At 41.5% G+C, this 24,539-nt stretch overlaps 1 protein-coding gene across 1 annotated transcript in view; it reads right to left on the bottom strand.

Moving 5' to 3' along the window:
- Positions 1 to 1,393: 1,393 nt before the first annotated feature.
- The window catches only part of LOC138206483 (neuronal acetylcholine receptor subunit alpha-7), a 49,071-nt gene continuing 25,925 nt past the window's right edge, over positions 1,394 to 24,539 (bottom strand). Inside the window, exons 5-10 of the mRNA XM_069163225.1 lie at positions 23,706 to 23,785; positions 20,967 to 21,134; positions 12,574 to 12,768; positions 8,769 to 8,855; positions 8,456 to 8,565; positions 1,394 to 5,074 (exon numbers count right to left, since the gene is read on the bottom strand). Coding sequence (XP_069019326.1) covers positions 4,490 to 5,074; positions 8,456 to 8,565; positions 8,769 to 8,855; positions 12,574 to 12,768; positions 20,967 to 21,134; positions 23,706 to 23,785 — 1,225 coding nt within the window. The 3' untranslated portion in view covers positions 1,394 to 4,489. The remainder of the gene's footprint in view (positions 5,075 to 8,455; positions 8,566 to 8,768; positions 8,856 to 12,573; positions 12,769 to 20,966; positions 21,135 to 23,705; positions 23,786 to 24,539) is intronic.

Genomic DNA, 24,539 nt, shown 5'->3' with positions numbered 1-24,539 from the left:
GGTGTACCACACTGGTACCTGTGACTTAAAAAAAAGAGACAGCCGTTTCTAATATTACAAGACAGGATTATTCTGCTACACACAATGTGATGTATTATTTTTTTCAGCATCCAAATGTCATGAATGTGGTTCCACTTCAGGACAGATCAAAGTCAGAACAGCTGGTGATACCTGGCAGATATATTGTCTCCCGATCTGTCTTTACCATTGAGCAGTAAAAGTCTTTGCTGATCGCCTCTTTTTAAAGATGTGGACATATTTTAATCTGTTGGAGGAGCTGCTGGTTCTTCTGGCTGCTGGTTGGAAATCAGTGGGACTCTTCTGCTCCGGCAGACGCTCCACAGCGGGCCAAATTAGAAACGACACACAATAAAAGGAGGAGTGGAAACGACTTCCCCCGGAGAACAATCTGGAAAATTGCCCTCCATTCACTCAGACACCGAGAATATTGACACACACTCATAGTCACACACTCTCACAGCCAATCAGCTTTTTGTTGCTTTTTATCACAACAGTCTCAGAACATCTGCTGCTCCTCCGTCGCTCTGATTGTCTGTCTCTTTGGTTCAGCGGTCTCTCTGCCAAGTCTTGGATTAATCCAGGTTTTGGCATCAACAACTCCTCAAACACAAACAATACATCTCCCTCCGTGTCCGTGTGGAGCTCAGAGACTTCAGCTGGGACAGGTGGCAGGTCACTCATCACCTGATCTAAAGCCGACCCTCAGACATGATTAAGATGTCATTTCAGGTGATGAGCACACAGCAGCACGACCTCACTTCAGTTTGGAGAAACTTGAAAATCACAATAATCAAACTGTACGAGCAGAAATGAACAGCTTCCTCTCTCACAGCACAACACAAACAAACAGCTACTGCCTGAAGCTTTGTTTCTGTGTGTGAACAAAGTGTTCGTCTTCCCGTTATCTGAGAGGATGTCAGAGATAACAGTGTTGTTTATCGGGCAAAATACTGGGAAAAAAACTGCGTTAAATCAAAGTGTTTCACTTAGATTAGATTGTCCATGGTGGGTGTCTGGCCACTGGCAACAGTGTCTAACACTATGGACAGAAATTAGTCACAGTAACTGAACAATGCACTTGTGATCAGTATAAATTTACCATAAATCATAAAAAGAAAACATTTTTATAGACACACATTTGGCCCCATTATTGAGGCTATTTCTCTCCATCCAACACCATCACAACTGTAGAGGAAAGTGTGATGGGGGCAAATGTAAAGAATGTAATAACATAACAATATCAATGTAAAGGAATGAATTCAATAGATAAAGCCTGTTAGTGGAACCTCTCACCAGTCAGATGCTCATCAGACAGAGCGGGTATCGTCCAAACCTCCAGTGTTTATAGTGTAAACGGATGAAAGGATCCTCGTTGATGTGTAAGAAAATACATTTATTGAACAGAAATCCAACTGTGACTGAACAAACCACGACTGACGGATCCGCTTGGACACCCACATCATGATCCAATGAACCACCATCCTTCAGGTCTCAGGCGTCACTCTCAGAGGGATCACTTTACATTTACATTAGAATATTTAAACACAATTAGCCTTTGTTTTTTTTTCTTGACTTACCATCAACAGTAGTTTAAATAAAGTGGGAACAGTATCTGTACATAACAGAGCTGATTGGAATCACTCACACGTTCCCACAGTGCTCATCTAAGGTCTAAAAATATTTAGTTTTTCCTCCAACAAATAATGAAGAACATATATCAGGTCTGAGATTGAGTCACATCAATGTGTATCTGCTGATATAAAATCATATTTCCCTACTGTTCACCATTTCAGGAATAAAAGCACAGAATAGTTTTGTGTCTTCTTGGACTGAAGTATTGCTGTTAGTTCACGTGATCAGCTGACGTGATGAAGGGATAAACTGTTGGTCATTTTATTTGATTGCTTTTTAATGCTATAAGTTTGCTCGCAAGCAATTAAGAAAATATCTGAACACAATAAATATCACATGAGCTTTTTTTTGGCACAGATCACGGGGAGCTTTCTGAACTGCATCATTAGAGATGCACATGGAGGCAGGGAAGCAAAAACAAACCAAAAGAAGATGAACATGATGTTTTTGTGCCTTCAACTGTATGAATCAGAGTTAAATGTTGCCAGAGCCACAGACAGACTTATTTTTTATTTTGGATGTGATGCTTCTGCATACAACTCAGTTAGGAGGAAAAGGTTTCCTTAAATTGAGACAGCTCACACTGCTACTGCATCTTCACAGCTGCTGAATGAATTATGTGAATACTTTCCAGGCTCGATGATCAATACTTTGGTGATCAGTTCGTCACACATTTAGAGTTTTACTGTACAACTTAGTGACATCTGTGTAAACTGATGGTTTTGGAGGGAAAATGCTAAATTTGTTACAGTTTTTAAGAGAATAATAAATGAAAAAGATGTTTGGAGTTTTAATATAATACTTATAACACATATTAAATGTTGTTTCAGGTCAGGGAAGTGGGAGCCAAAATGTAAACAGTTGTTTTTAAACTTTTGGATTTGCAAGAGTTTAAAAAGGAAAGAAATTGAAGTCGTGTTACGCCTGATGGAAACTCACAGTAATAAACTCCTCACCATGTTTTCAGGACGTACCAGGAGCGTCATGAAGGCTTTACGTGCTGCTTTGTTTCTAAAGACTGGCAGCTCACAATAATGATTCAGTACCAAGTTATCATGACATGGTGGTGGAAGGTTTTCTACCCCCGTGCTGCAGATGCATCCCATCATCAGACTCACTCATGTTCTATTTTATTTAAAGACAAAAATCCTAAAGAAAAATGGCTAAACTTGAAATGGTGAATAAATGACTTTACTGCTCTATTGTGGACAGATTATTCTCTGTGGACTTCTGTGTGAGAATAACTTTCAGATCAGTTTTAGATGAGCTGTTATTGCTGAGTGTCACAAAAACATTCAGTTATGTTTGAACTGGAAGCGGTTAAAAGAGGTTTCTGATCCGTTTTTCTTGAGTCTGTTTCCAAAGTTGTTTTTCTTGCAGGAAATATTTTTTTCTGAAGGAAGAAAAAGGAGCGCTGACATCTGCAGATATTGTCGATCACAAGCACACAGCATAAATAAACAGTGATACGCACATGTGGTGCCAAAGACCATCCTTAAACTGAGACAGTGATAACAACCCTCCAGTGTTTGGCTCACAGCTTCAGGATAGCATGTGTCCGACACTCCTCAGGTTCACCTGTTGACGCTGGAGCCAATTCCATAATGAATATCATGATATCATGACAGACTCATTATGATTAGATTAGATTTATGGGAGACTGTGCTCTGACATTTTCTTGCTGGGAATCAGATGAGAAGTTTAACAGCACTCATGTCTGGAGTATTGAATATAATTGGAAGGAAACGGTTAGCATGTCTCCGTCTGGAGCTCAATAATCTCCACTGAAGCTCCCCGATGAACAGAAACTCAAAAACAATTAGTCAAGAAATACTTTCACTGTGTAACTCTCTCAAATCAGAACTTTTCCTGTGCACTAAGTGGTTTATGTTTATAATAATGATAAACATGGCTACATATATATGTTTTTGCTGAACACTGCACCAACAGGAGATGGATTCAAGCCGGAGATCTACTTTCTGTTAAATCACGCATTTGCGTTGACAACTGTTTGCGTCGTGAACGTATTTGTTCCCTTACTTGACTATGTACTCGGCGTGTTACTGGAGGACTCCACCAGAGGGCGCACCAGTGAAGCGAGGATACCACCGCCCTTACCGGTCACGTGTATTTTTGCATTTTGGGGACGAGTTGCGTTAATTTCTGAGGACGTGCACAACTAACGCTCCAAACAGACGCAGGATACGCGAGGCAGACATCCTGCGAATGGGAACGCGTGATTTAAAGCAAGTGTATCTCCGGGATGATACTGAAACTACGCGTCAACTATCACAAAGTACAAGAGTTGGTCCATTGGTACCAAACGTCACTTGGAAACTACGGAACGATTTTCAGTCTCAGTTAGTTTTTACTGAACATCCACATGTTGCAGTCGTTATCTTTTCGTTGTAATTGTAAAAACTAAAAGTGGAATTTCCCAAATGCTTTCAGGTTTCAAGAATTTCTTTAAACCTGCCTCGACAGCTCTGATTGGCTCGAGTTGTTTTTGAACACGGCGATGCTGTCATCACTGAGATCAAGACTCACTAAATCAGTGAAAGAGCGATGAGGTCGGGAAGCAGGCAGGAAGTCGTTTTTTCTCTGAAAGGTCACCGTTGGAATCGATTGTAATTGAGCCTGAAAAAAGAAAACAGAAACAATATATTTGTGAGATTTAGGCCTCGCAGAGGAAACTGAACTGTGAGCTGAGAGCTGCAGGGAGAGTTTGGAAGTACTAAAACTAACACTGGTTGGGGTCTGCACATGGGATTTGTTGGCAATAATAACAAAAACAACAGCGGACATGTGGGTCAGCTGTCACTTCCTGTGTTCCTCCTCAGCTGAAGAAGTCTTTGGAAATGGCCTCCACAAAGTTGGGAGCCGACATGAGGATGCCGATGGTGCAGAGGATGGTGAAGAGGGAGAACGCCACCAGACAGAGCCGGTCGATCACCGCCGCGGCGAACTTCCACTCGCTGCAGACCGTCTCCTCCTCGTCCTGGCCGCGGAAACGGCTCGCGATGTACCTCACCTCTTCCAGGATCTGATTTAGCTCCGCCTCCAGGGTGGAGCCGCCCACCGCCGCTCCTCCTCTTCCTCCTGCTGCGGCCCCGCCTCTGGCTCTCAGAACCTCTTCCTCGCTGCCGATGCTGGCTCCCACCAGTCTCGAGCAGAGGATCTCCGGCTCCGTGGGCGAGCCGTAGTGCAACCCCTCCATCCCTCGGAAGCCCACGTAGAGCAGGTTGCCGTTGGTTACGTGCGGGTGGTGCCGCAGCGACCCCTGGCTGACGCTGAGCTCCAGGCTGGACAGGCTGCCGCGCCGACGCTTGGCGGCGTTGTGACACGCCAGACGGACCTTCGCTTCACCGGGACGCCGCATCCGCAAGAACCAGGCGCACCAGTTCAACAAAATCACACGAGTCTGAAGAAGAAGGAGAAGAAAAGAAAGTTATGGTGAGAATTTTCTCATTGAATTGATAAAAAAAACATCGTACCTGCACAGATGACCAAAACATTTTGAATTATTTAGATTTTTTTGTAATGGATTTCATAGCCTATCACAATTTCTGATTTGCTTCTATTTTAAAGTGAATAAAAAAACATTCATGTCTTGGCCAATCAGCAACCAGCAGTGACGTCTCCCATTGGTTAGTTAACAGCCGTTATGAATCCTCCAGTTCAGATTCTGTCCGTCACCATCTTTGCTAGTTCGGAGCAGTTTGGAGCAGGACGTGACCATATTTGGACGAGCTGGGGGAGGAGCCAGCGGTGGATCTGACCGATCTGATTGGAAACCTGACGATACTACGTCCCGCCCACCGATAGCTGTAACCTGACTGCACCACAGGCCTGTCAATCAAACAGACACGCCCCCAAAAACAGGTCTTCTTGAATCTTCTTTTCTAATGAATGAGGGATTATTTTCAGATGGACCTCCAGAAAACTAATAAGAAGGAGTGACTTTAGCTAACAACACCGAGATAACTGATGGACACATTTTATTCACTTTGGATTTGATGAGAGAAGTTGAATGGGAGTCTATGGAGCCGGAGGCTTTTTGGAACCGACCTCTAGTGGCACTCGCTGGTATTACAGTTTAAGGCACTTCTGCTTTGGCCTCATTTGTCAGACCCGGGAGCTTAACTTTTATATCCAGTCTGTGAACTTGGCACATCTGTATATATATACATACAGCAGATCGGGACATAATGTTTAGTTTTCAAGTTATGGTGTTCATGAGAAAATCAGATTTCTCATAATCAGGCCAAATAATTTACTTCATAAACAAAGATTTTTTAAAATTGTTTTTTGACAAAATATTTGTCTACAAACTTAACACATAAAATCTGAATTCATTAGCTTAACGTGTTCAAGTTTTGCAGAGTTACGGTGTTATCAACGCAAACATTTATGCAGAAAGATAAATCTAATGAGACGATCATAAAGTGTTTGTGTGAAGCTTCTGGTATCATGATCGAAGGAGACAAACAGGAACTGTAGTGATGTTATCAGGAAGTTGACTTTACAATGAAGGAGTAAAAAAACATTTACATGAAAACAAACTACTTAAAATTAATTTATGCAAAAACTTGTTTATATGGAACCAATGTGCGTGAGAAAGATAAGAGTTCATGTGTGACGAGTTCATGTGTGTGTGTGTGTGAGTGTGTGAGTGTGTGTGTGTGTGTGTGTGTGTGTGTGTGTGTGTGTATAGGCAGATGGAAATAGAGCTTGAATAAAGTGGATGTGTGCCTGCTCAGCTCTCAGAGGAAATCTTCTCCTCCAGTCCAATATTTCAGTTCACACTCACACAGTCGCTCATTAAATATTTAGCTGTCAAACTCTTGGCTGTTGACTGTCTGAGAGTCTGAACATCAGTCAGACCTCCAACATTTACTGCTTCAGCCTGGGACTCATCTGGAGGAAGTTGGACAGCAGAGTTTAAATCACTTAAATTCACCAACACCTTCAAATGTTTGGACACTTTTAATTACATTTCTTTCTTTTCCTTGCTGTTACTTTTCTCATTTTCCTTCAAATTGCACCAGTTTCCCATCCTTTTTGTTTTTTATGCATTTACATTTAATTTTCTTTAACATTCGTTTGTTTGTTTTTTTTGGAACATTTTAAGTTTCCTGATCTTCTCTTCAATTTTCTCTTTTCTGCTCTTTTTATTTTCCCTCCATTTATTTTTGTGTTTACTTTCCTACAAAGCACCTTTTTTTGACTCTAAGGATGGAAATACATTTTCTCATTGTGTCTGTTGGTCCACCACTTTGCTCCCGTCTGGAGCATCTGGTGTACCATGAAGCTCACAACAGATGATCATGTTCCCGTCAGGATGAATCCTCTTGAAATCACAGAAAGAGCCGGACCTCATCCACCGTCCCTCCTGTTTTATTTGCCAATTATTTATTATAAGCCAATTTGTATATTGTTCTTTGCCTAATATCTTGTCATCTCCTAATTTAATCTTTTTGTTTTTCCCACAGCAGTGACTTTCTTGCTGATAATCTCCCATAAAGCGTTTCTTCACGTTATATTTATATTTCTTTGCTTCAGCTAAACAATGTGCCTATTTGCCTCCTCCACTAGTAACTCTGATTCAGTGGGATGACATTTCCTTTTCCTTTTCTGTTTTCCATGGCTGGAATCATGTTAAAACACACAAACCCCTCATTTAAATGATTTCAACCAGATATCAATGACGCACTTACTCTTTGTCTCAAAACAGGTGCAAAATAAATGTGCAAACTGTTGGAATAAACAAGCAATTGAGTGCCCTTTAGTTGAGACCTTATTAAATCAGGCCTCAGTTTTTAATGCTAACTTACAAATGTCTGGTATGGTATACTAAACAGCTAACCTGCTACACATCAACACAAAACTGTGGGAACTGCTTTTGTATCAGCTGACCAGTTACCATGTAGTGAACCAGGATTATATGAAAACCCTGCAGCAACCGGTCGGCAACGCTGCTTTGAACTGTCAAGTAATAGCTGGATCATCTGCGGTGGCTTCAAGGTTAAAGACTTAAGATGAAAACTGAGAGGTCGACAGTTCAAATCCTGTCAGAATAAATCTCCGTGTACAAATTAGTGAGCGGTGACAAAAGGCAAAGTGAAGAAGAACAAACCTTATGAATTTGGACTAAACTGGTTCTTACACAGAACCACAGACCTGATTTTAAAACTTGTTTTCCTAAGTTGAAGATTGACTGTAAATATTTTCTGCAACATGCTGCTGAGCTCCACTTCTCACAGAAGCCGGTCGATTTGTCCTTTTAGTGTTGCAGCTTCACCTTCACGGTCATCCCTCCTCTTCCTCAGCAAGAGCGTTCAAATTCATAACACACATCAGAGCAGGGCAGTCACACACACACACACACACACACACACACACACACACACACACACACACACACACACACACACACACACACACACACACACACACACACACACACACAGACGAAAGAGCTCTGACCTTCAAACTGAAATCCACTTTAATGGAAGTTCTCTTCTTCAGATTCCCAAAGGGGAGTGTGTGTGTGTGTGTGTGTGTGTGTGTGTGTGTGTGTGTGTGTGTGTGTGTGTGTGTGTGTGTGTGTGTGTGTGTGTGTGTGTGTGAGCGGCTGACAACAGCTAGATGTGTACTTTTCTTTGAGCATCTCAAGCTGTGAGATAAAGAGGAACGACTTAAGCTCTCGTTGAAACACAGATCTCGTTTACTCATTAACGCTGATTCAGCAGAATGCGGAGACCACGCCGGACTCCCGGAGGAGGAGGAACCGAACACTGACCCATTGTGGCATGTGTCCTCCGTCAGGGTCGTGGTGATGATACTGCAGAACCAGAACTGTGGCGATGACGGACAGTCCCACGATCACCATGGTGGTCGCAAAGTACTGCGCTGAGAGACAAAGGGTCAAAGGTCAGTTCATCTAGAGGAACCTCAATGCATGCTCAGCGTTTATAAAAGAGAAAACACACACCAGAGTCGAGTCAGATCAGAATACTCAGGTGTCATTCTGTCTGATTGATCCATTAATCCATTGATCCATTTCTGTGATGGAGGGAAACGGTGATGGAGGGAAACGGTGATGGAGGACTCACCTATGAGAGGAACAGAGTCGGATGTTGCCGGCATTATCTCAGCTACCAGCAGCATGAAGACCGTCAGAGAGAGCAGCACCGTGATACCTGCAGACAGAAGCAGTTATTCATTCCTCACAATAATTACACAAAATATTATTAATTACAAAAAGTGTGATTGTGTGTGAAGTCCTAAAATATCATAGAACTTTAGAATTGAAGAAAACACAATAACCAATTAATTTACACAAACATGTCAACAATCAAACGTGTGTCAGGGTCATGTTTATATTACTACATAATTTAATCTTAAATAAGATTATACCAAAATCATAATTTCAGAATATTAAGCACCAACTATGGAGCAACGATTTATCATCGCTGTCAGTCTGCATCTTCAAGAACTCCAAATGGCCGATTCAAAAACATTCCTCAAAGGACAATATGAAATATAATTCCCTGTAATTTTCTAAACTTATCGCCAGATGTTTCATAAAATCCTGAAATATGGTGCGGTTCTGATGGTGAAAGGAGCCTTTTGGTGGTTTGGCTCTGCATGACTATAACCTTAAGTTTGAATAATTAATTTTCCAAATTATGTACATAAATTACATATTTTTTGTCAGATATGTATTTTATCTGTAAACGAACAAATAGGTGTAAAGGTTATGTTCTATGATTTGGATCAAATTAATTGAGTAATATCACTAAACTCAGTTTATTGTGTCACTGGATGTACATCTACATGATCAGACTGTTTGTTTGACCCATCAGTGACATCACTACAACATCTGTGACATCACGACAACATCAGTGACATCACTACAACATCTGAGACATCACTACAACATCTGTGACATCACTACAACATCTGAGACATCACTACAACATCTGTGACATCACGACAACATCAGTGACATCACGACAACATCTGAGACATCACGACAACATCAGTGACATCACTACAACATCTGAGACATCACTACAACATCTGTGACATCACGACAACATCAGTGACATCACGACAACATCTGAGACATCACGACAACATCAGTGACATCACTACAACATCAGTGACATCACTACAACATCTGTGACATCACTACAACATCAGTGACATCACTACAACATCTGTCAGGCTCTGCGGTTGTTGTTAGTTTACGACAAGTTTCCAGTCCTGTTAATGTGTTGATATAAATTCTAGGTAAAACTACTCCATTCAGGTCAAGCAACACAATGAACTGTAATTATATGATCACCTGTCAGGAGGTGAAGAAGTCAAAGGTCAGAGATATATAGACCACCTCTCTGCCTCTCAATGTTTCCAAATAAAAGGATCAATAGATGTGACAAAACCATAAAAGTTCAGACACACACAAACACACACATGCATGAATACACCCCCCCCACACACACACCCCTCCCTCCAACGCACGCAAATACACACACACAAAGTGGAGCGAGGTGAATATTATCATATCGTGTCATCAGAATCAGATTTATTGCCAAATAAGTTTTCATATTGAAGGAATTATTTCTGGTGTGGTGGTGATCAACTCTCAAAAAAATCAAAGAGAAAGACCAAATGATTGAGTTAGAAAAATATAACGAACTGGTACATAAACAAAAATTCCCGTTGAAGTACAGAAATATGCAGAGAGGATTACAAAGTTCAGAGACTGTTCCTGTTGCGCGTGAACAGTGCGCCGCGCCGTGACGTCGCTCGGAGCGTCGAGACGCTGAAACCTTTGTGAGTAGTTTTATCACTGGGTCAAAATCAGCACTTGAGGTTGTTTATTTTGAGCACATGGTTTTATGATCAGCGGTTCTGATGCGTGTGATGTGAAAAGTCCATGTCAGTCAAACTGCAGTCGAGAGGAAACTGTTCGAGCTGTCAAAACAGACCTGCGCCTTCTAACTGGCATACTTACATACTAACACTCGCTAACGAAATAACTGCGTTCACACTGACGAGTACGGAAACATGCAGCGAACTAGAAATACACGGATCACGTAATCAAAGCGGTCAAAAAACAGCGCAGAAGGAGGAACCGTCGACATCACACAAAGGTGTTTATCTTTCACTGACTGCTGCTGGATAGAGTCCACCAGTGATTTTTGTGTGTGCGTTAACCAAAGAGCAGAAAAACAGGTTCAATTCTGGGTGACAAAATTAAGCTGTCAGATATGTTGGCAGGTGATGTGTCCAAATGTTTCTGTTCTTTCCAGTAATTGCAGAATGACTGAGCAACCCTGTCAAAATCAAGTTCTACACAAGCAAGTGTACTAACATCTAAGAGGACTATGTGCTCGGGTACTAAGGGAAGTACACTGTTTGTAACAAAGTCCAGGGTGGAAGGGGTCGGACAAAATCTTTCCTTCAGTGTCCTGGAGGTGTGCAGGTCCTAAAATGTGTTCGTTTACCAGTATCGATCTTTTTTCTCTTCTTTTTCTTGTAAAAAATAATATTAAGTCTGCTTTTACATAAAAGATGTCCTGTTGAATCTCTTCCTGCCGGCTCATTAACGGTAGCTCTAGATAAGAGCGTCGGCCGGACGTCGGGAGGTGGAGACCGATAGTCCCGTTGACAGTCAGGTTTGACTGAGTGTGTAAATTACATTCCTACTGAAAGACACTGTATCTGATCTCAGCAGCTGGAAGCCTCGCAGCAGCTTTAACTTACTGTTTCAGGATGTTTTATGGCTGATGAATATCGACTCTGAGACATCAGTCATGTGAGGACTCGGCAGAGGAAGCAGCCACCTGAAATACCTCCAGCAGCCATCTGACACCCAAAAACTGCTTGGACAGAGGATATCTTAAAAGGCCAGCTCAACCAAATTACATAAACAGATCGTTTCCAGCTTGTCTATGTTCAGGTATCTGTTTCTCATATTTCTGCTGTTGTAGGTGGTGATTATGTGTGAATTTTTCTATGCAGGACATGAATCTATAAATGGAGACATTCAAGCACCAACATGTGCAAATTGTAACGAGCTCCACCGAGACTTATTTTGGAGTGTCTACTGTAGACTGTGTACAAAACTGGACGTAGTTTCTGGGTCTGAAGAATTATCATTGCAGAAGTACCTTCAACTGCAATACCAGCGAGTGCCACTAGAGGTCGGCTCCAAAAAGCCTCCGGCTCCATAGACTCCCATTCAACTTCTCTCATCAAATCCAAAGTGAATAAAATGTGTCCATCAGTTATCTCGGTGTTGTTAGCTAAAGTCACTCCTTCTTATTAGTTTTCTGGAGGTCCATCTGAAAATAATCCCTCATTCATTAGAAAAGAAGATTCAAGAAGACCTGTTTTTGGGGGCGTGTCTGTTTGATTGACAGGTCTGTGGTGCAGTCAGGTTACAGCTATCGTCAGGTTTCCAATCAGATTGGTCAGATCCACTGGTAGCTCCTCCCCCAGCTCATCCAAATATGGTCACTTCCTGCTTCAAACCACTCCGAACTAACAAGATGGTGAAGGACAGAATCTGAACTGGAGGATTCATAACGTTCACAAACCAACGATGACATCACTGATGGATGATGACATCACTGATTGGTCTACCAGCAGGACTGTCTCATCACTGCATGAGAGACAGTCCCAGAAGTTTCTATATTACTGCTAGAAAATCCTACTAGTCTGCATCACGGTTCTCTTTCCTGCCGCCTGGTCCACACAAATGTGAAAGCATTTAGCTTTTTGGTGAAAAACTGCTGAATTTGACCAGGTGCTGGTTCGAAGAGTCTTTGAGGATCCTGAAAATAATAATTTTTTTCTGGGATGAGGTGAGAACTTGTCAGCATCAACAGAGAGATAAGTCCTCACCCAGGGAAATCTTCTCTCCGGAGTCGGCAGGCAGCAGGAAGACGAGGAGCGCGAGCGTGGAGATAAGGACACAGGGGATGAGGAGGTTGAGCCCGTAGTAGAGCGTCCTCCTCCTCATCACCACGGTGAAGGTCACGTCGGGGTACGGCTCCTTACAGCAGTCGTAGAAGCGCTCGTTCCTCCGTCCGGGAACCTCTGCAGAGAAAACAGCAGCAATCAGACTGTGGCTGAGTTTGAGAGTCACATCTAACATGTGGAGGTTTTTTAAAGGGATCTCCAGACTGAACAGGGAAATAACATCCCATCATAGTAACCTCCACTGTACCATAGCTGTATCTATCTTCTTTTCTTTCTTTATTTCCTTCACACTTTCATACCTTTAATTGTCCTTTTAGTCACTTTAACATACTTTTATTTTTTTAATGCATTTCATTGTCCTCATTTTCATTCTTATTTTTAGTTTTTTATCTCTGTTTTACTGCTCTTATTGTCATTTTCGCTTTTAATCTATCGTCTACATTTCTTTTATCTCTATCGTCGTTTTTTATTGTTTTTAAATTGTTCTCAAATTTATTTCATTTTTCTGGTCTACAATTGTTAAGTTTTATTATTAGCCTGTCAATCATCTGTCAAGCACTTTGAACGGCACCAAAATGTACGAAAAGATATTGATTGATATCAATAAATGCATAAATACATAACGATTTGTAATAATACAGCTCAGTCTTTTCTCTGTGGGTCAGATGAGATGCAAATACTAATGCAAGGTAACACCAAAATAGTCCAGAAAAAAATCCCTCTGATGTTTTAAAGGCTTTTTTTTTTTTTTTTTTTTTTTTTTTTTTAATACAAAGTGCAATAAAGACAAAAAACAAATCCATATTTTGTGGGAACACACTTTGAGTTTTAAACAGCACCAGTACACCGACACAGTCTCCCCAGATATATGACAATTAGTTTTTTCCTGACGATACTACGTCCCGCCCACCGATAGCTGTAACCTGACTGCACCACAGGCCTGTCAATCAAACAGACACGCCCCCAAAAACAGGTCTTCTTGAATCTTCTTTTCTAATGAATGAGGGATTATTTTCAGATGGACCTCCAGAAAACTAAGAAGAAGGAGTGACTTTAGCTAACAACACCGAGATACAGCAGCTTGAGGCACTTCTGTATCGGAACCATTTTTCAAAGCCTGAAGCTGCGAACACTTTTATATCCAGTCTGTAGAAATCTTAACTGGTTGCAGAAATCAGGATTCCTCTTTAAACCCGGACGGTTTCTCTCCATAATGACTATTTACACTAAAAAAGATCCTTTATTTTCTTCAGTTTGTCTTTCTGTGATGTGATCCGTTATTTTGTGTTTAATTTGCTATATTGAAGTTGAAGCTTAAGTTTAAACAATGAAGACTAAAACAACAAAATACACGACTGAATGAAACGACTAATATTTGCAGCACAGTAACGAAAACCAGCGTCTTCATACTCTGATTTGATGCCACAGTTCTGGTTGATCTCAGCTGTCTGGTGAGTTGATGCTCAATCAAAAGATGAGAAACAAGTTTTGGAGCGTTTAGGGATTTAAATGTCAGTTATAAGAACTTCAGGATCGACTCTGTCGCAGATAAGAAGCGGCGTGGAGATCAGAGAGATTGACTGATGTTAAGTTGTCTCTGTTTTTAATGAGACTCGAGCAGCCGCGTTCTCGATGAACTGCAACTGTCAGACAGCTTTTCTATCGATCTGAAGAGAAACCTACAGAAGATAAACGCGTTGTAAGTAATATAAGCTGCTGTTTCAAGTGTCAAAGTTATAATTTTCTCATGAAAACAGAAACTCAGAAATTCATCCACTGGGTTCAAGAAAAATAAAACGGATGACATACAACAGAGATATTTTCCTTCAGTTAAATGCTAAACATTTGCTTCAGTCACATTCACTAAACCTGCCGGTAAATGAGACTATTTCACCTCAAATAGCTCACAGAAAGTAATTTATTCCTCTACAGGAAAGATATTTAAACATTTCACTCAAAATCAAATCCTGCATCTGTGCTGCAGCTCGGAGGCGTGAAGCTGAGGATGACTGACATTAATGAGGTCTGCTTGGATTTTATTACTGGAATGATAATCTGTTGCCATAATGTCTGAGCCAGCGATGGATCTCAAAATCAAAACATGATCAACTCAAATGTGCCCATGACAAGAAGTTAATAAGAACAATCTGAGTTTATTACTTCCCCGAACATTTCTCCCCATCGTCTGTCATTATTCCTCACAGGATTATTGTACCGTGTGTCTGTGACCTCTGACCTTTGTAATACAAGTGAACACATTGGATATTTCATTGAATAAAACAATAAGCGTGTAATATAGCCACAGGGGACGCAGAGTCAGACCTCAATATATGAAAAATGTGCCTCTCCTATCTGGAATTATTAGTCAATAAATGTCTCGAAAAGCTAAAACAAAGATATATTTCTGCTCTTCATATTCAGTGTTAAACATGCTGGATTCTCACTACATTGGTCCTGCATGATGTTGGTGTTCATGTCAACACAACAGCTGTGCACAGTTAAAAAAAAGTTGCAACGATACTCACATTACATATAAAGCACTCTGTTACTGCTGCTGCTGATGGACGCACATAGAAGTACGTTTGACAAATGTCTGATTCCCTAAAACCATGAGAGATTTATTTTATGTGCTAATGACTGTTAATTATCAGATCCATCTTACACAGTACAAATGCACAGAGAGCTGTTCTTAGAGCATTATTGAGACTCTAAATGTCATGAATTCACGGCCCTCTATTTCAAATTTACATTTAGTATAAATGTATTTTTACTTCAATTTGACATGAATATGTTTCTGTTATGTTTACACCAGAGGCATTAACTTGAGTAACTTGCACAGAAAAAGGCCTTTAAATGACTTAAAGCCGTTTCAATCTCAATGTTTCATCCTCAGGTTGCAAAATCTTATTTCCAGACAACATCAAAACTCGACCTAAATTATGAGTCTGGATGTCGGCCAAAAAGTGTTTTTTGGTTTCAACTCCTCAGTTGTCGAACCTCTCATCAACGATGTTTGACACTGAAGTCAATGTGGAAATAAAAAATTCGAAAGAGCTCTTTGCAATATAAAGCAGAAAACATGCTGGCAGTGGCCTAAGACCACCTCGACCATTTCAATTTAGACCACGGATAAATCATATTTGTGGCTCCAGTGAGTCTCTCCTTCCCCTTTTTTTCTAGTTATTGTTCTGATTAATTACTGCAGGAGGGAACAGATAAAAACTTCCTGTTTCTATTGTATCCGTCGCCCATAGAGCGCCGTACGCCCGGCTGCCTTTCATTCGCCTATACATTGCTACTGTGCTCAGTACATTGGCTTTAATCTCTGGTGGGTGATGGAGGGGAGTAAATGGGAAACATGCTGTTGAGATTTTCAATTAGGTTTCCTCTCAATGGGCCATTGGCTGAGCAGCTTCTGTAGAGGAGGTAGGCGTTCATCCTCTGTTATCTCTGTCTCCGGTTCATACTCTCTTTGAGCCGGTACAAACAGAGCAGCTTCAGCTCCCCGGAGACTCTGGACGATCCCACGCTCCTCATTCATCTCCAACTGCAGCTCTGTGGAAGAGGAGGGAACCTCTGATCTTCAGAGGCTTTGTAATCTGTGTGGTCCTGAACCACATTAACACAGTGACATCTTTTTAATAATTAAATTCTCCTACCTGCCTTCTCATCAGAACAACCAGGGTCAAAACTAAGTCCCAGGAATAAAGTTTACCCCAACAAAGTCCCTGCTCGGGGTGTGGTCCTTTCTTAAGATTCAAGAACTTGCAGCGTCACCACTGGTCAAGTATGTTAGCGTTTACATTGTTACAGCCAGCATTTAAAAAAAACCTGCAACTGCAAACATGCAGTTTTGTGCGACACGCTGAGATTAAAACCTGCTTGGTGGTATGTCCCTCCAGGAACACCGTGTCCCAGTCCTCTTCAGCGGGACATAACTCCTACGTACTGATCCCAGGAGAAAACAGCTCACGCTACAATAATAGCAACTGGATAATCACTCAATGTATTTACGGTGAATAATAAATATGACGCCTGATTGATGTTCCACGATGAGTTTTATCTGATGTAACGTGTGAGCGTGTTCACTAATAAATCCAACATGTTAGCCTTTTTGGTGATCACCGTGGCTCAGCTCACATCAACTCCGTTAACGAAGTCCAGCTCTAATATTTACTGTGGGTACATCGTATGAACGGGTAGAAAAGGAGCAGCATCCCACCATGTTTCAGTACATAGGAGTGGTATACTGCTGAAAGAGGTCGGTGCACGCTGCACCTGAAGTGACGTACCAACGGACACTTTTTGATCTCAACGTTGATGCGCTTTGTTTGTGTTTTGTGGGACATTCCAGCCCAGTTGGGTCAGATGACAAAAGTACTGCAAAGCATTGAACACAATTTTAACAAAAACAGATTAAAAAAAAAAAAAAAAAATTAAGCCACTGATGAAGTAATAAAAAAGGAAAATAAATCGAATTAAAAACAAACTAAATGATGGAATGAGATTTGAACACTGGAAGTGAAGCTGATGACCTGATCTGGAGTTGGAGGGAGATCCCGTGTTTTGGATTTGACACAAGAGAGGAGTCTCTGTAGGGAACACAGAATTGATCAGCAATATTGGTGATAAAATCTTGATAAATCTTAACCTAGTTTGAGCTGGCGGAAGTGGAAGTGTATTTTCACCTCAGGATTGACACCAACATTGCATCTTTACCGACACACCCCTCTCGGCGTAGCGGCGTTCATGTTGAGCCACAAAAACAGCAATTAGGTACAAGAACAGAGAAAGAGCCCTTCGCTCTGCTCCACAATGCAAATGCACCTGGACCTGCTCTGAGACCAGCTAAAAAAAAAAAGGATAGGGGCCATTGTTAGGGAACAAATACGAGTCAGGGAAATGGTCAAATTCCTGTCTAACAGTTAGATTTAATGAATGGCATCATTTTTATTCAGTTTAATGAGGCTGAAGATAAACCTCCAGAGCTTCTCGTGTGTTCTCTGTGTTCTCTGCACCAACATACAGCAGTACAAGTGTGATGAGACATCTTTACGACTTTATTAAAACACTAAACTGGGTTTCATCTGCTCAGGAGACACCAGGAGCCCTCGCGTCTCCGCATCACAGCATTTCTTCCAGGATCCAATCAGAGCAGTGAAAGAAATCGGAGGGGCAGTTTGATGGAATAAATGTCACTCAATCATCACGCTCGGTTGTGTGTATCAGCCTGCAGTATAAACTGTCTGCACGGGACGGCGGCAGCAGCGCTCCCATCAGCCCTCAGGTCCACCGGGCTGCTCGCCCTGCAGGCTCGCCCGGCGCAGCAGCAGGAGGGTTTAATTAGCAGGAGATTGATGCTGGATGGAGGCGCTGATAGGAAACCCTTTGACTCCACAGCAGACAGACGGGCTCGGTTGACTTTTAAGTTGCTTGTCGCTTTGAGGATTTAAGGGCCGAGTGAAGCCCGACGTATTCTTGAACAAATACGAACTGTCGCTGTGGGGGAGAGAGACTCCTGAATGGAAACTTTTTAAAAACTAATTAAAAAACTTGTCTCACCATGAAACAAGCTTAAAAAGGTTTCTATCCGATTTCCACTCCAAGACTTTCTTGGAGGGAAATCAGGCTTCTTTTGGGCCTTTTTCCTCCTTCGCCAGGTTTGATCAGAGGTTCTGTTCATTGTTGATCAGTTCGATCAGGCGTATTTTATCTTTCTGTCTTGTATTATTTATATTATTTATTTTAGGCACATCCAGCTCTTCCTGATCGTAGATACAGAGTAAAGTAAGTCCTCATTAAACATCTTAAGTCCTTAAAAACATTGGTGGCATTGAGACATGAGGTGACTCCATAATCAAAACTCTAAAATGAAGACTTGTATGAGTTATAATGTTGTAGAAAAAAGGAAATACAGTGGGTACGGAAAGTATTCAGACCCCTTTAAATTTTTCACTCTTTGTTTCATTGCAGCCGTTTGCTAAAATCAAAAAAGCTCATTTTATTTCTCATTAATGTACACTCAGCACCCCATGTTGACAGAAAAAAACAGAAATGTAGAAATTTGTGCAAATTTATTAAAAAAGAAAAACTGAAATATCACATGGTCATAAGTATTCAGACCCTTTGCTCAGTATTGAGTAGAAGCACCCTTTTGAGCTCGTACAGCCATGAGTCTTCTTGGGAATGATGCAACAAGCTTTTCACACCTGGATTTGGGGATCCTCTGCCATTCTTCCTTGCAGATCCTCTCCAGTTCCGTCAGGTTGGATGGTGAACGTTGGTGGACAGCCATTTTCAGTTCTCTCCAGAGATGCTCAATTGGGTTTAGGTCAGGGCTCTGGCTGGGCCAGTCAAGAATGGTCACAGAGTTGTTCCGAAGCCACTCCTTTGTTATTTTAGCTGTGTGCTTAGGGTCATTGTCTTGTTGGAAGGTGAACCTTCGGCCCAGTCTGAGGTCCAGAGCACTCTGGAAGAGGTTTTCTTCCAGGATATCTCTGTACTTGGCCGCATTCATCTTTCCTTCAATTGCAACCGGTCGTCCTGTCCCTGCAGCTGAAAAACACCCCCATAGCATGATGCTGCCACCACCATGTTTCACTGTTGGGATTGTATTGGGCAGGTGATGAGCAGTGCCTGGTTTTCTCCACACATACCGCTTAGAATTAACGCCAAAAAGTTCAATCTTGGTCTCATCAGACCAGAGAATCTTATTTCTCATAATCTGGGAGTCCTTCATGTGTTTTTTGTCAAACTCTATGCGGGCTTTCATATGTCTTGCACTGAGGAGAGGCTTCTGTCGGGCCACTCTGCCGTAAAGCCCCGACTGGTGGAGGGCTGCAGTGATAGTTGACTTTGTGGAACTTTCTCCATCTCCCTACTGCATCTCTGGAGCTCAGCCACAGTGATCTTTGGGTTCTTCTTTACCTCTCTCACCAAGGCTCTTCTCCCACCATTGCTCAGTTTGGCTGGACGGCCAGGTCTAGGAAGAGTTCTGGTCGTCCCAAACTTCTTCCATTTAAGGATTATGGAGGCCACTGTGCTCTTAGGAACCTTGAGTGCTGCAGAAATTATTTTGTAACCTTGGCCAGATCGGTGCCTTGCCACAATTCTGTCTCTGAGCTCCTTGGACAGTTCCTTCGACCTCATGATTCTCATTTGCTCTGACATGCACTGTGAGCTGTAAGGTCTTATATAGACAGGTGTGTGCCTTTCCTAATCAAGTCCAATCAGTTTAATTAAACACAGCTGGACTCCAATGAAGGAGTAGAACCATCTCAAGGAGGATCAGAAGAAATGGACAGCATGTGAGTTAAATATGAGTGTCACAGCAAAGGGTCTGAATACTTATGACCATGTGATATTTCAGTTTTTCTTTTTTAATAAATTTGCACAAATTTCTACATTTCTGTTTTTTCTGTCAACATGGGGTGCTTAGTGTACATTAATGTGAAATAAAATGAACTTTTTTGATTTTAGCAAATGGCTGCAATGAAACAAAGAGTGAAACATTTAAAGGGGTCTGAATACTTTCCGTACCCACTGTATACACTGTATATACCCTTTGACTGTTTTCTCTGTATTTACATCAGGTTTTGCCGGCTGCTGCTGGAGGTCCCGGAGCACTGAGCATCGACTTCATCACCTTATCACCCAAAATCAGTAGTTATGTTCCCAAAAAAATGAGTTAAAGGGACAAACAAGAGTTCAACAAGGTGCGTCCGGACTGGAGATTGTAAACCGATTCTTGGCCAGTTGGATGCAGGCAGAACTTTTTATAACTGTTTCAGGTTTTTTTTTTTTTTTTTTTTTTTTTTACTCAGATTTGTTTTTGTTTTCTTATTGATTAATTATGAGAAATGGCATTTCAGTGCACAACAAATTTATAAGCACTCCCTTTTTGCACTCACTGAGCACTTTGTTGGCGTGTCTCTCAAAACAACCTCAGTGCTTGATTACATGAAATGGATTCTGCAAGATCATACTTATTAAACCAGGTAGATGAGACAGGATTTATTTTGCGACATCAGCGTTTTCTACATAAGAACAGCATAATATTTAGTTTCTTTTTCAGGAAGATCCCTCGTTCAAACCCAAAAATATTCCCCACATCGTTACACCAGCAGCAGCAGCCTGGACCGTTAAAACAAGGATGGTTGCATCGATGGATTCAAGCTGCTGATGTCAAAATCTGATCCTAACATTTTATTATCTCAGCAGAAATTGAGATGATTGAGTTCAACTGTCCAGTTTTGGTGAGATTATTATACACTCCTGTGAGTTCTTCACACTAACTCTCGTCTGAGGAGTCTTACCGACGAGGTCCCACTCTCCGTTGGCGATGTATCCCGTGACATCCGCCTCAACCATCTGCAGGTCCAGAGACCAGCCGCCGTACGTCCACGAGCCGAACTTCAGATCGCAGCGCTGCACGTCGAAAGGGAACCAGCGGACGTCGATGTAGCAGGTGCTCTTAAATATTCCTAAAATAAGGACAGACATTCAGATGAGTGTTGGTGAAGATCAGCTTCATTCTATTTAAACAATTTAAGCAATCACATGTGGAAAACTTGGTCATTTATGTCGTTATAACATATTTGGAAAATACATAAAGAATTGACAAAATAAAGATTCAAATTAAGCACTGAAGGGAAAATGTAGAGGACAAAAAAACAGGTCAGTCAGCACAAAGTTGTGTGTGTGTGTGTGTGTGTGTGTGTGCGAGTGTGTGTGCGAGTGCGAGTGCGAGTGCGTGTGTGTGTGTGCGCGTGTGTGTGTGAGTGCGTGTGTGTGTGCGAGGGCGTGTGTGTGTGTGTGTGTGTGTGTGTGTGTGTGTGTCCCCACACACTACTCCCAGTACATACAGAGTAATCCGTCAACATGAGTCACCTGATGCTAATCACATCTGTCCCTGGCACCGTTTCCAGAACCATTTCCACCATCTCTCCCTCTTACAGCTGACACACAACTGGAGGAACCGTCCGGCCGAACCTCCTCCTCTCCTAACACCCCCCTGTGACCTGCTCCGTCCACCAGGACCAGATCAGAGGCACCTGTTTGGGTCAGACCCGTCGGGGCACCGACCACGTCTGTAAAGTTGAGATTGAAACGCCACTAATAACCTGTCAGGCACCAAAAAACACCTCACTTCTCTTTTGGACTTGGGCAGGTTGCTATGGTGACAATCTTGTCCATCTGAAGACACATTTGCCCAAGTGGTACCGCCGATACCATAACTCCCTCCTTCCAACTCCACACTTCTTTGGGTTGGTGATGAGGATAATAAGAATCAAGAAGAAGTTCATCCTTGGCACCAACCACATTTGAAGATATTTCCTGAGCCGCGGAAGCATAAAAAGCACAAATACGTTTTATTAAGGACTAAAACGTTTTGTTCTGAAACTACAAGTTTGTACATATTTTTGCTTTTTGAATGTAAAACCAATATTGATTCATCCCTGGTTGGTTTTCCACCAACTGAGAACAAAGACTGTTGTTGTCTCGAATAAAATCCTCGGCTGCATTCTCCTTCACTGGTTCCATTATTTAGTTTTGCCACCATTGTTTTTATTTTACTTTTAGGTGATAAACTAACTCCCATCATATTTCATTTCTCACTGCTCAATCTCAAACGTCAGCTTTGCTGTTTTAGTCATTTAAAAGGTTTCATGAGTTAATCATCAAAGGCTCCAGTGATTCGCTGCAGGACTTTTCTGCAGAAGCTTCAAAGATCAAACATGAACTCATCTCCGTTACCACCGCACCCCCCCGCGACACCCCCGACGCACTAATCAAAGTCAGCTGTCAGCGGTATTCGAGATGTTTCCACTTTTATTGGTTATTGATTTCTGATCGACTGATGGCTTCTCTTCCTCTTCCTGCCATCTTCTGGTTTCGCTCTAAAATACTGTTCAGTCTGCTTATTTATATTGTTTGTTTCACAGCAACAATAAATTATCTCACATATTTTGATGATGTCTTTACTTCCTGTTAACCTGTGCTGGTTGTGTCCAATTTAAACAGACATATTTTTTTTTAAATGACATAATAATCAGTGTTATTAACTGTGAGTGTTAAAGTCTGACTTCCATCAGCAGCCAGGCTGAAAGTCATGATGAGTCTCACATCGTTTATCAGGACTATTACTGCTCCTGACTTCCTGCTGAACCCTCGACCTCGACCCCCCCGACCCCCACCCCGCCACACACACACACCACACCACCATCAACCTGGGTTGATGGAGTCATTTACAAAAGCTATGAAGAAGTGTGTGTGTAGACAGATGACTAAAATCCATCTGCCTTTATTAAAAAGTATTTATTTGACATCATCCCTTTGATTTTAAAATACAGGCTGAATCAAAAAGTCACATTTCCAATGAAAAGACCCTTTAAATTTAAATTTGTATTTACAAAATTGTATGTTTATTGAAATAATTGGACATTTTTTAGTAGCAGGCCAGCTTGTAAGCACCCACCTCTTTCTGAGCAGTTACATCACATCTTTGAGCATAGAGGTACAGCTGTATTAAAAGATTTTAAACTCAATGTTTATTTTTTTGAGTTTTGTCTCCATTTTTCCTTCAAAGCATGTCAGCAAATACATCTTGAATTTATATCACATTTGTTGAAGAAGGTTGAGATGCAGTTGAAAACTTATAAAAAAAAAACTCAGATATTTCATCACAAACAAACTTCTATTGATTTTGTGTGTTAATAAAAGTCCTTTTGTGTAAAAAAGCACAACAACAACCACCAAGGGTTTCAGAGCATAAAGGAGCCTTTAGGCTTGAAATTTCACTTACATTATTGAATATTTTTGGCTTGACCGACCGACCGTTCATCCATCATCTGGAATATTGAATGTCTACAGCAAATTGTATTGCAGAGCCAAGGTTGTTGAGATATTCATATATTTCAGTCTTGGCCATGATTGACCTCCACACTGAAGAAAGCTCCCATACGCTGAATGTTTGATCTGTCGAACCACAAACGGGGTCTATAAAACCGGGCACGTGTCTCTGTATTAGTGGGAGGAGCCTGTGAGTGCGCTACCTGGCGGCAGGTACTGGCAGTAGCCGGTGGAGTTGACCAGGACGTTGGTGTGGAACGAGGCATCGAACCTTTCATCGGCGCTGCGGACAGAGACGGAGACAGGTTGACAGTCACGATCCATCAGGAGAGTAAATCATAGTTTCATGAAGCTGAGGCCGACTGAGCCGAGGCTGCAGCTCAACACACACACAACACACACACAACACACACACAACACACACACACACACACACACACACACACACACACACACACACACACACACACACACACACACACACACACACACAACACAACACACACAACACACACACAACACACACACAACACACACACAACACACACACAACACACACACACACACACACACAACACAACACACACAACACACACACAACACACACACAACACACACATCTGGACACGAGTCATTATCTAAGCCCTCTGACCTCAACTAAATCTCATTCTGTCCTGAACCCTAAAACAAGTCTTAAAATAAGAAATGTCTGCACTATTTTAAAAAGTCCAGCATTTTCTCCAGATACTGCGTCTGTGTATTTGTATCCTCACTTCTCAGAATGTCCTAATTTTCCCAAAATGTTCTCACGTTCAGCCTTTTTCAAAATGTTTCCACTTTCCAAAATTGCATACTTACATCCTCCAGTTTTGAAAATGATCCTTATTTTCCAATTTTCAGTGTTCTCACTTGTTCTCAACACGTAGTTTTAAGTTTTAATAAATTGCCATCAGATTTGAAAAATGTCTCACAACATGCTCATTTAAAAAAAAAAAAAAAAAAAATACATTTTTTAATTTGACAGACAAAAATCTATG

Source organism: Embiotoca jacksoni, unplaced genomic scaffold (genome assembly GCF_022577435.1).
Source record: "Embiotoca jacksoni isolate LCO1_2020_lvr unplaced genomic scaffold, fEmbJac1.0.p SCAF_3, whole genome shotgun sequence".
NCBI classification, from domain to species: domain Eukaryota; kingdom Metazoa; phylum Chordata; class Actinopteri; family Embiotocidae; genus Embiotoca; species Embiotoca jacksoni.
Note: the sequence above shows the minus strand (reverse complement) of the source record. Positions and strands in the feature narration are given on the sequence as shown.